Genomic DNA, 12,799 nt, shown 5'->3' with positions numbered 1-12,799 from the left:
CAGGTTAACTAAATACTAACACAGACTAGTCAAACAAACAAACATAAATGCAATCACTCATGCATGGGGAAAGGGCTAGTGGGAGTTGATGGATGAAACCATCAGGAAAACCAGAGAATGCAGTTATGGAAAGAGTCAGTTAACCACCTGATTAAAACCATCAGCGCCATTCATAACGGGGTCTATAACTTTTAACTAAACGAAACAGAGGTTTAGTATATGTTATACTTGCATTGCTTGGTTGTGACGAGTGTCCAAAATGCAGTTTAAGATTAAAGTCTTAATGGTTTCAAGGTTTTGGACTCCCAATCACGTTCTTCCGGGCTGAAGAGTGATGAATTCCAAAGATGTTCTGAGGTAGAAATGTTCTTCCCAGGTAGAAAGTGAAAAAGAGCTAAGAAAGGGATCTGCTAAGGTCCAAGGAGATTTGGTTGAATGGAAAGTCAAGGCCGCAAGGCCTGGTGCCAAACTTAAAAGTTGCAGAATTCTAGCTCACATCCTCATGTTCTCAGAATCTAACAGAACCGCAGACTGCTGGGGCGTCCCTTACGTGAGAGCTTTATCTGCTATAGAGGTCACACCTCTGGGGAGTCAAAGAGCATATGGTGACTTGATCTTTTGGAGGGAAAGTTTACAACTCTTTGTCTCCATGCATGGTAATTTGCATATGAACTGGATTGGAAGTTGATATACAAACTATTAATGTCTCTTTTTCCTAAGGGGATATGAAGTGAGTGTTGCCCGCATTCCTTTGAGCAATAAATTAGTGTTATCAGATCAGTTGCCATGGAACCGGGGGCCTGAAGTCATTGACAGACATACTTAGCACCCAGTATGTGTAGCACCCCCCTTTCGAACATTGTTGTCCGTCCAATAGACAGCAACGAGCGACGTTAGAGATGCAGAACAATCAAACGCGCACCTGCCACCCACGGCTGGGAGACAGTTGTGGCTCTCGGGCTGTTGGTTGCTCCAGGAGTGGTTGTGGTGCTGTGGTATGCTGTAGCAAGGTGCGGGTCCTCGAGCTTGTGCAGCAGGTGTCCAGGCAGTGTCACCTGTCATCCTGAAGTGAGTTGGTCCAGCTCAGATGGTTGTTGATGTTGTTAGCCAGTAGGCTATCTGTGGTACCCGTGGTGTGGAACAGCCGGGTTAGATTCTCCCTGGTGAGAGTGCAGGTGGTTCCAGGGGTCACAGGGACTTCTTATGGAGACTTTGTAGTGTGAAGAGAGTCTCAGACTGACCTAGTGATGATGGCAGGAGGACAGCAGGTGGTTGTTAGCCCTCTGTACTCCTCAGTTGAGTTTTGTTCAAGGAGCTCTTTTGCTGGTATTAGCAGCTCCTGTAACTCAGAAGTAGGTGTGTGCAGCTGCCCTTGTGCAACATCTGTCTGGCACCTGTGTGAAGGGTGTGGAGGAGGATGTTGTGGGGGACTGTCGTTGAACATGCCGTGGTGTTCGCAGGATGAGGATGGCCTTTTCCATGGTTTCTGCCAGTGGTTGGTCTGGGACCTGGGTCTGTTGCCATGGTGACGGCTCTGTCCTCTGCTGGCTAGTGGCTTTCTGTAGAAGGGCCTTGCGTTGTGGCAATGCTGGGTGCCTTCTGGTGCCCGCTTTCGATTCTGGGTTGTGCATTCCAGAATCAGTGGGGTCTTACAAACACCTTTGGTAGAGGCCTTGTGCTTGTTAAAGGCCTTCTGTGTCAGATCACGTAGTTGTTGAATAGGCATTGTGTGGCAGGCTATAATGCCTAAACGGTGACTTACAATGGGGTGGAGGTTTCGGAGGAAAAGGCTCTTGAAGCTGGTGTCCTCCTCCATCCCAGGTTCATGGCGTTCAAGTCTGTGGTAGTAATCACGGAGAGTTTCATGACGGCCCTGTTCAATGGCTAGGGCAGCAATCAGTCCGTGTTCAGACTCTGGCTCTGAGAATTCCTTTATGATAGCTTGTTTAAGTTGCTGGTAGTCCAATTGGATGTGTTCTGGCTGTCGAGCCAGGAAGCGTCGCACTTCTGGGCTAGCGGTGATCCAGAGCAGAGAGAGTCTATCTTGGTGTTTCACACTGGTCCAAGACTGCAGGTGAATGTCAATTTCTCTTAAGTAAGCGTAAACATCATTCTCTCCTGCAAATTCTGGTGTGAATGCAGGGATGTTTCTGGCCATTCGGTTGAGGTCTTGGAGTGTCACTCCATGTGCCATTTCAGGGCTTGCCTGAATAAATCCCTTTCCTGCTGCAGAGGTTTTCAGGAAGCTGACTTGTGAAATGTCAAGCAGAAGGCTTTGGCTCCTCCCTTCATATCTGTGTACAGGAGTGAGGGGATTTGCACTGCTGGCTGTGTGACGTGCAGCAGGGTGCCTCATGCTCAGTTGGTAGGACTGTTTCAGTTCTCTCTGAACCATGTCAAGCTTCTCGTTCATGTTGCAGAATTGCTGAGTGAGAGTTTGGACTTCAACTCTGGCTCCATGCAAATGGCCTTCTGAGGCCTTAGTTCTGGTGTCTCTCTCATTAAGTTCCAGATACGCTGTTTTTAACGGTGACATTGTGTGAAACGGTTCTCTTTTCAGGTCCTGTCTGGTGGCTTTTTCACGCTGCGCCTGGTGTGAAGAAGCTGTTAGAGCCTCCTGAAGACTGATGATTTCCTTCTGTTGCGCCATTCTGTAAGGTTCTTTGCATCTGTTCTGTGCCTTCTCTCGCTGAGCGAATGTCAGTTCCCTGTAGAACTCTGTGACTTGCAGGTTCAGTTCATTTACCTCCTGTCTGAGGCCCTTGAGGGTGTGGGCCAGGTAGATGATGATGCTAGTCAGCTCCTGGTGGTTCAGGTTGGGTCTCAGGTGCCCACTTGTGTCGCAGTCTCGCTCTTCCTTTTTCTACTATTTCAGGTCAGTGGCTGCTTTCGGCTGAAGGATGTCCATCACAGTGCTCTGCCAGGTTTTCAGATGGTCCTGGTGAGCTGGCAGGGCTGGATGTCTGTGGAATGTCTGAGACACACTGGCACACTTGGGGAACACCAGAGAGTGAGAGGCAGAAGGCAAGTGCGAGTATGTACAGAGGCAGAAGGCTATCTGTATGGGGAATGGCTCTGTAGGCCGTGTAAGGTTTGAATAGCTGGTGAGGGGCAGCTAGTGACGTAGGGTGCTAAGAACACAAGTACAGGGTTTGTTTGTTTACAGGTACTTTGTTGACAGGGCTGTAAGTAGGGGTCAGCTGATGACCTGGCTATACGTGTGGTCAAACTATTACTCAAGGCACTGATGGTTCACAGGCTTGGTCACTATGAAGATATCAAATAAACAAAATTAAATAAAATCAGGAAGAGACAGAGGAAGAAAGAAGGGCTTTGCTTAATTAGTTTAAGCTAGGAGATATGACTAAGCAGATGTCACTTGTTCAAAGGAATGTAGCAGGGTCATAAAACCTAGGGAGACTGTTGGCTACGCTAGCAGGGACACATCAACCACTTCAAGGTAAACAAACAGAAACAATAGGAAGTGTTTCTAGTCTGCTCAGGGCCCTGGTGTAAGAGGGTAATAGAAAAAACAGGAATTAGGCTACTAATAACCTGTACAGCTCATTAAGGGGACAACAGTTGCTAGAACTGCTCTAATCCTATACCGAGAGGGAGGATGTCAAATAACTAAAATAAGGTAAAGGTAAAAATGAAAATGTCCTAATAGCTTTAGGAAACTAAAAGGAATAAAAATAATTAAAAATAAAATAAACAAATTTATTTAATTAAATCTCAGATTTAACTAAAATCAATTTAGCTGAATTGTACATTCAAGCTAAAAGGTAAATTAATGAAAACAAAATCAAAGAGAGGTAGAATAAAGTCAAAATAAAAATAAAACAAATAGAACCAACATATGTGAGGGGCGTACCTGAATCTAACAGAAGGTGATAGCACAAACAGGAAATGAAACCAAGAGTGAGAGTAAACATGCATGGGCACTCGCGCACAGTCAGTTATGACGCATCGCATACAACTTTCACAAATCAAGACAGCACATTCACTTCACAGACAATAGCAATTACTAGTTAGCTAGGCTAGAATTGCATCACTTCAGTGACTACAATGATACGCGAAAGTTACAAGAAGGCCTCAAATCACCATTTAACTAAATATTCTGTAGCAAGATTTCTTCGTTGCCCAGTTTTAATACTACTGCAAGTGGGATTGCTACACCACGCAGATTAATTTATGCGGCTAATCTGAGATTTGTTCATCAGAGAAGATTTACACATTTAAAGATGAAATGGGGATTTCTTCGCCCAAGATCAGATTAATTTAGTCTGGTACCATCTATACGGGCTGCCAATCTGAGATTGTTGTATGCGATGCGTCATAACTGATTACTTATGTCTGCTGCCTGGTCATATTACCAACTATAAGTAAAAATACTTAATTTTCAACCTGACAAAATAACATATTTTACTATTTTAGGGGAAAAAAATTGCATGTCATAGTTTAATGCGTTTAAAGATTTGCTTTTTCCCCCTTACCAAGGCCAAAGTGCATGGACATAAACTCCAATAGATTAAAATGTGTATAGACCTCTGAAGAGCTACATTCCAGCTACCGCTCGAGAAGGGATGTATGGGCAGGTTTAAGGTTAGGAGAATTGTATATTTATTAGCTGTGCTTCAACACAACCAAACTGACATTCACTGTATCTGAAGATGAACTTGTGGGTCAAGCCATCAGTGACTGGGTTCACTGAGCACTGGTCGGGGAAACGGTTTCTGTAGCACATCACGTCTCGCAACCCATGTGTCTACTCCTTGTTGCTATGGCAACACAATTATGGTCTGTAGATTCCAGAGTCATTTAAAATGTATTCCCTGAGTACTAGGAGAGATTTTAGATGCTACTTATAAGTGTGTCTAAAAAAGGATGCTCATTGATCGGGTATAGAAATTTATGGGTCTTTGTGATACTATGAGATCAGGTTCAATACTTCTATGAGATCAGGTTCAATACTTCAGTACTTAGCTCAGGTCTGGTTTCTCAGTAAATGCAATATGCGATGTTCCAAGTGTAAATTTACCTCCAAAAGCAATCTATATGGTAATGTATTCTTGACTTTTAGAGCATTGGTAGCTGGTAGTGGCTATTATTCCCTTTGGCCGTTTATAGCTTGATGGACCAGAGATGAACAGATCATTGTTCAATACTTTGAATATGTCTTGCTTACTGTAAAACATAGGCCAGCATTGCAATTCCTCTACAGGAAATCAAAGCCAATACTTATTTTCTCACTCTTCTCACTTTGTGGCATGACAGGTTCTTTGGCAAGCGCCTTCATTGCATCAGATGTTTGAAACGGCTGCTTTCAGTTGAGTCACAAAGCTATAAATTCGCAAAACAAAAATCAGCTACCAATCTCAGAAAAGACAGTGCAAAAGTTGACAAATGAAAGCAAATCATTGATAACAGTACATTTAGAAGGTGTTTTAATAGTGTTGAATTTGAGTGATTTTGTTTTAGAGAAATAACTGAGTTTCCATATGGGCAATCAACATAACGGCTATAACAGATTGCAACTAAAAAATTAGTTCAGGAAATGAGAGTTCTCTCTCTCTTCCTTTTTTATGGAAAAAAAACTATTTGATAAGTTTTTTGCCAGTGCATGTGACTGATTATATTCTATTTTCATGTCTCTTTCACGTCTTTTCCTTCTCAAATAATTTAAATTCAAATCATTATTTATTTATTTATTTATTTGTTTATTCATTAAAAAATTATGGCCATGCCATAAATGGGATACTGTACAGTCAGCCTGTCAGGGTTTATTTTGTAGTAATGGCAGCCTGACTGTACATTATTTCTTCAAAACCTGAAACGGGTTAGGGATTGTGTGGTAATAAAAACAATGAAAAGAAATTAAACTTTGAATAATGTGATATAGTAAGTCACTTCTGCTCCTCTTTCTCCTCCTCTTCTAATTCCCCTCACCCCTTCTCCTTGCTTTTTTTAGGCAGTTTGTTGATTAGTGAAGTAGTCAACCTCCTGGACCAGTCCTCTCTGCAAGCACTAAAGAAAGAGTGTGGCGGTCTCCAGACTCTACTGAAAAACAACTACCAGGTGTTCAGAGGTATTTAGCCCTGTTCTAGCACTATATATGTCAGCTACACTGCAAAATTGATTTTCTTGCTCAGTATTTTTTCCTCATTGGCAGATATTTTTTTTAAAGCAAAAACTAACAATATTTTGTTTTACTTTTTATTTTATTTTTTATTTTTATTTTTTAGAAAATAATAGTTAATATTTTAAGTAATTTTCATGTTTTGATTCAAGAATGTTTAGATGTTGTTGGCACCAGTAGTCTCGTGGACGTCAAGTCACCTTTATTTGTATAGCGCTTCTAACAATACAGATTGTGTCAAAACACTTAACAGTATCGAATTGGAGGATAGAGTGTCAGTAATGTATAATAATAAGATTAAACACTCAATTTTCAGTTAAAGGGATTTTATTATTGAATTCAGTGATGTCATTGTCTAGCTCAGTTTAGTTTAAATAGTATCTGTGAAATCAAATTGACGATAATCGCTAGAAATCAAGTGTCCCCAACTGAGCAAGCCCGAGGCGACAGTGGCAAGGAACCAAAACTCCCTCTGTGACAGAATGGAGAAAAAAACCTTGGGAGAAACCAGGCTCAGTCGGGGGGCCAGTTCTCCTCTGGCCAGGATATTATTGTTTATTTATTGTTTGTTTGATTATTGATTTAATTAAAATTTTAAATGTATAAATGTTTTATATTTCTATTTTTATATTGTTGCAATTTCTAACAATAATAGTATTATGTAGTTAGGTATTTTATTATATTTTTTAGTTATTTTGTTTTGTTTTATTTTTAGTTTTATTGTATTTTTAGTCAAGGTCTTCACTGGGGATATGTTCCCGGGGCTAATCCAGGTGTCCGGCCTCCGCGGACAATCATCTCCCGGCACCGATCCACCATTTGATCCGGACACGGTCTGAGAAACAGCATAAGAAAGAAACCGACAAATATTAGCATAGATGCCATTTTTCTTATGATGTAACGAGTACATCGTGTGTTATGAGGAGTGTTTCCGGTTCCGGTTGATCTAATTAATGCAGCCTAACAATCCTTTAACGGATTTGAATAATAAAAGTGTAGTAGTGTGTTATGTGTAAACCAGGTTAATGAAATGTGTCTTTAATCTAGATTTAAACTGACAGAGTGTGTCTGCGAGTTCACTGCATTCATTCACTTTAAACTGAGCTGTTCTGAGGTGCGGAAAACACAGGATCATGAGCTGATCGCCTCAACAATGTGTGCGCTTTGCTTTGAAACACGCAGCAAGAACAGACTTGATGAAGGTATTTGTTAGAATAAGAAGTTTAAATATATTTTTAAACTGATTGGCCTCACTGATTGGCCTCATTCAGCACGGTGACGAGTCTGCTTTCAGACAGGAGGTTAAAGAGCTGGCTGTCTGATGCAGTCTTAACAACCTGGAGCTCAACACGTGATCGTGGACTTCAGGAGAAACCCCTGCACTCCCCCCACTCACCATCATGAACAGCACTGTAACAACAGTGGAGTCATTCAGATTCCTGGGCAGCACCATCTCTCAAGACCTGAAGTGGGACATTCAGGTTGTACTTCCTTCGCCAGCTGAGAATGTTCAACGTGCCACAGGAGCTGCTGAAACGGTTCTACTCCGCCATCATTGAATCCGTCCTCTGCACTTCAATAACTGTCTGGTTCAGCTCAGCTACCAAATCTGACCTACAGAAGACTACAGAAGGTAGTCCGGACTGCTGAGCAAATCATTGGTACAACCCTCTCCACTCTCCAAGAACTGTACTTATTCAGAGTGAGAAAAAGGGCTGGCAAAATCACTCTGGATCCCTCACATCCAGCACACTCCCTCTTTGAACTGCTGCCGTCTGGCCGACGCTACAGAGCTCTGATCACCAGAACGGCCAGGCACAGGAACAGTTTCTTCCCTCAGGCAATCCATCTCATGAACATTTGAACACTTAACAATAAACATGAAACTATCATAAATTTAAGACGCATACATACAGTATCTCACAGAAGTGAGTACACCCCTCACATTTTTGTAAATATTTTATTATATCTTTTCATGTGACAACACTGAAGAAATGACACTTTGCAACAATGTAAAGTAGTGAGTTTACAGCTTGTATAACAGTGTAAATTTGCTGTCTCCTCAAAATAACTCAACACACAGCCATTAATGTCTAAACCACTAGCCACACAAGTGAGTACACCCCTAAGTGAAAATGTCAAATTGGGCCCAAAGTGTCAATATTTTGTGTGGCCACCATTATTTTCCAGCACTGCCTTAACTCTTTTGGGCACGGAGTTCACCAGAGCTTCACAGGTTGTCACTGGAGTCCTCTTCCACTCCCCCATGAAGACATCATGGAGCTGGTGGATGTTAGAGACCTTGCGCTCCTCCAACTTCCATTTGAGGATGCCTCACAGATGCTCAATAGGGTTTAGGTCTAGAGTCCATCACCTTTACCCTCAGCTTCTTTAGCAAGGCAGTGGTCGTCTTGGAGGTGTGTTTGGGGTCGTTATCATGCTGGAATACTGCCCTGCGACCCAGACTCCAAAGGGAGGGGATCATGCTCTGCTTCAGTATGTCACAGTACATGTTGGCATTCATGGTTCCCTCAGTGAATTGTAGCTCCCAAGTGCCGGCAGCACTCATGCAGCCCCATACCATGACACTCCCACCACCATGCTTGACTGTAGGCAATACACACTTGTCTTTGTACTCATCTGGTTGCCGCCACACGCTTGACACCATCTGAACCAAATAAGTTTATCTTGGTCTCATCAAACCACAGGACATGGTTCCAGTAATCCATGTCCTTAGTCTGCTCGTCTTCAGCAAACTGTTTGTGAGCTTTCTTGTGCATCATCTTTAGAAGAAGCTTCCTTCTAGGACGACAGCCATGCAGACCAATCAGATGCAGTGTGCGGCACATGGTCTGAGCAGGCTGAACGCACGTGCACTCAACTTCTTTGGTCGACCATGGCGAGTTCTGAGTGGAACCTGCCCTGTTAAACTGCTGTATGGTCTTGGCCACCGTGCTGCAGCTCAGTTTCAGGGTCTTGGCAATCTTCTTATAGCCTACTCCATCTTTATGTAGAGCGACTATTCTTTTTTTCAGATCCTCAGAGAGTTCTTTGCCATGAGGTGCCATGTAAACTTCCAGTGACCAGTATGAGAGAGTGAGAGTGATAACACCAAATTTAACACACCTGCTCCCCATTCACACCTGAGACCTTGTAACACTAACGAGTCACATGACACCGCGGAGAGAAAATGGCTAATTGGGCCCAATTTAGACATTTTCACTTTTGTGGTCAGCGGTTTAGACATTAATGGCTGTGTGTTGAGTTATTTTGAGGGGACAGCAAATATACACTGTTATACAAGCTGTACACTCACTATTTTACATTGTAGCAAAGTGTCCTTTATTCAGTGTTGTCACATGAAAATATATATTTACAAAAATGTGAGGGGTGTACTCACTTCTGTGAGATACTGCATTACATTTCAAATTTGCACCTAACATACCTGTACATACTAAATTGTCTATTTTGTACATTGTGTTTGTGCTATTTTGCACATTGTCTATTTTGTATATTTGCATATTATTATTTTTATTATCTGTGTCTTGTCTTGTCACTGTTTACAGTCTAACAATTATTAGACTGTTCACATCCTGCATAATATGTCCCACTCCTTGAAAGGTGCCACTGTAATAATATAAATCAGTATTATTCACTTCACCTGTCACTTCACCTGCTTTTAATGTTGTGGCTGACTGATGTACATCGCTGACACTGAGCATGTTAGTGTGTGATCTTAAAGAAGATGAATAGGAATCCATATTGAAGTGTGAATGTGCTTGGACAGGGTAAAAATAAGCTCCTTATCTCATGAGGAAACACCACTCTGGTGAACATTGTAGACAAGCTAAATCCCCACAAAATATTACCCCTTTAAAGGAATTCTCTTAAGTTGCTGATATGATTCTTATTTCTTAAGGCTTGCAGGTAAATTGTTCTCTACTTCTGTTTCTCTTTCATAGTGGAGGGTGGAAGTGTCTTTATTCGGGACTGGAGGACGCATACACCGGCACAAAGCTCTCGAATGAGATCCAAGCGCAAAGCCCCTCCCACTGGTGCCCTGAAGACCCGGCTTTGCTGGTTCCACATACACCATCCCCACGGATGCCCTCTGCCCTGTGAGGACTGTGCTTTTGCTCATGGAGAGACTGACTTAAAAAAACCCTGAAGAGGATTCAGACATGAACAGTAGCTTGTTTTGGAAAAAGAACATTTAGAAAAAGAAAAACTCAAACATATTTTAGTTTAATTTTTAATTATCCCAGGTGCACTGTTTTTCTTAGACATTAGGTTTATTTTTTATGAAAGTAACTGAATTTATTTCTGTTGTGTAAGAAACATGAAAAAATTAATCTTGTCCAGCTGCGTCCAGACTTTATTGTACAAAAAATGTAAAACTTGTGTAATGGGATGCATCAACGTTTGGCAGGAAATCCCCCCCACTGGAGCGTGAAGAGTCTTCTGTTGGGAGAGGCATATGGTGTGTAAATGTTAGGAGCATGAATAATTTGGAGGGAAGAGTGGGGTGTTGGACCATCTGTGGGTCACTGCCCCTCTGCTCAAATGTCATCGGACTGGATCTTCCTCTTATGGGGGTCACTTGAGGTCAGGGTCCCATCATGGATGCACATTAATAAGTAACCAAGCATTAGATTAGGTCACAGTCACACATCAATTTATTGAAGTGATGAAACAGTGTCTTCACTATATGAAAATAGTGATCACTCTTTTGTTTTGAATTTTTGAATATCTATATCCAATGTCTATAACCCCTCACCCTTTGTTTACATAAACTATCATTCAAAAGTTTGAGGTCAGTAATTTTTTAAGAAATTAATACTTTTATTCAGCAAAGATTTTTCAATAAAAAATAAAGGCTGTTGTTTTGTTTTTTTTCCCTTTCTACTCATAAAGGATTCTAAAATAAAATGTTTCCAGTTTCCACAAAAATGTTAAGCACCTCTGTTGTTGTTTTTTTTTTTTTACGTAACGAATTACAACTCATGTTACTGTAATTAATTTTTTTTCGGGTACTTGTACTTTTTTTGAGTATAATTTTTAAAGCTGTACTTTTACTTGTACTTAAGTACTAATTAAGCAAAATAATCTACTTGTTACTTTTACATAGTTCCTTGAGATATTATTAATAAACTGAGATATTAAAATATCTATATGGCAGTATACAGTATAGTTTTGCCAATGGCTTTGAAAATTAGTCGTCATGAAATCAAAAATGGACCTACTTACTTTTTTATGCACATTACTAGACTTGTGGTGAACACTTAAATCGTGCAAGTCAATACACCGGGGAAAAAAAAATTGTAGGCCATCATAATCTTTAATCAAAAACTGAAAATTCACTTCCGCTCTGGAACGGTGTTCTCGTTCTGATGACGTCAGTTTTTTTTTTTTTTTTTGTTTTTTTTATTAACAACAATTTACAAACCTGAATAACAACTTAACATATCACGAATCAATTCAACTTTCCCCCCACCCATCCCTCCCTTCCCTTGCGGTCTCTTTAAATTGGGTACCTAAAGAATAGAAAGTAAACATAAAACCAAAGCCACAGGAATCATAAAACACAAATTCCAGCAGTTAAGAATGCAAAAACAATAAATAAAAGTACAGCGTTAAGCATTCATTCTGAGTCCTGATCATTGTTTTGTGCAATATACTTGGAGATCTTCTCAGCAGCTATAGTCCAGATCTTTAATGTATTGTGCCAAATTCACTCGAGCTGTGGATAATTCAAGCATTATAATGTCCCGAAGTTGTATCAACCACTTGCACATATCCAGGCTATATGGTGGAAGCCAGTGTTGCGCTAACAGTTTTTTTGCAGATGTTAAGCCGGCCAGCCAAACAGTTCTTTGTAGCTTAGAGAGATTCAACAGAGAGTCATCACTCAATAATAATATAGAGGGGTTCATAGGATAGTCAATCTTTTTTGATAAGATATTACACACCTCACTCCAAAAGTTTTTTACATTTATTCATTTAGCTGACGCTTTTATCCAAAGCGACTTACAATTGCTATATGTGTCAGAGGTCGCACGCCTCTGGAGCAACTAGGGGTTAAGTGTCTTGCTCAGGGACACATTGGTGTCTCACAGTGGATTCGAACCCGGGTCTCTCACACCAAAGGCATGTGTCTTATCCACTGCGCCATCACCACCCACCCACTTTTTACTTTTTACTTTTTGACATTCCCACATCATATGAAAAAAGGATCCGAGTTGTTGGTCAGGACATTTATCACAGAAGGGACTAAAGGAGGAGTCGATACGATGTCTTTTGAGTGGAGTCCAATAAGTTCTGTGACACAAATTATAATGAATCATTTGGTGATTGGGGTTTTTAGATGAAGTAAAAATGTTCTCCCATACTCTTTCCCAGTCCGTAACACCGTCCTCTTGTTGACAGTCTCTTTCCCAAGTACGCTGTATAACTAAGCGTTTTGTTGTAGCCTCCAAGGCCTTTCTGTATATCCATGAGGTGAAATGGCTAGAAGTGGACAGATCAAACCAAGCAATGATTGGATGCCTGGGAAGACTTTCCCCCCAGGGAACCCCGTAGGCCTTCATGGCTGACCTTAGGCGCAAATATAAGAACAGAGATGAGGGTTCAGTTCCATACCGCTCACACAGTTCTTGAAAA

General features: G+C 41.2%; 1 protein-coding gene across 2 annotated transcripts in view; it reads left to right on the top strand.

Annotated features, from left to right (window-relative positions):
• Nucleotides 1-11,782, top strand: part of trmt44 (tRNA methyltransferase 44 homolog) — a 93,035-nt gene extending 81,253 nt beyond the window's left edge. For both annotated transcript variants that reach the window (XM_079441557.1, XM_079441556.1), the window contains exons 10-11: nt 5,972-6,088; nt 10,102-11,782. In XM_079441557.1, the coding sequence (XP_079297683.1) occupies nt 5,972-6,088; nt 10,102-10,307 (323 nt within the window). In that variant the 3' untranslated portion in view covers nt 10,308-11,782. The remainder of the gene's footprint in view (nt 1-5,971; nt 6,089-10,101) is intronic.
• The last annotated feature ends 1,017 nt before the right edge of the window (nt 11,783-12,799 follow it).

The sequence above is a fragment of the Barbus barbus genome, assembly GCF_936440315.1.
Source record: "Barbus barbus genome assembly, chromosome: 2".
Taxonomy (NCBI): domain Eukaryota; kingdom Metazoa; phylum Chordata; class Actinopteri; order Cypriniformes; family Cyprinidae; genus Barbus; species Barbus barbus.
This window is presented reverse-complemented; position numbering and strand designations above follow the sequence as displayed.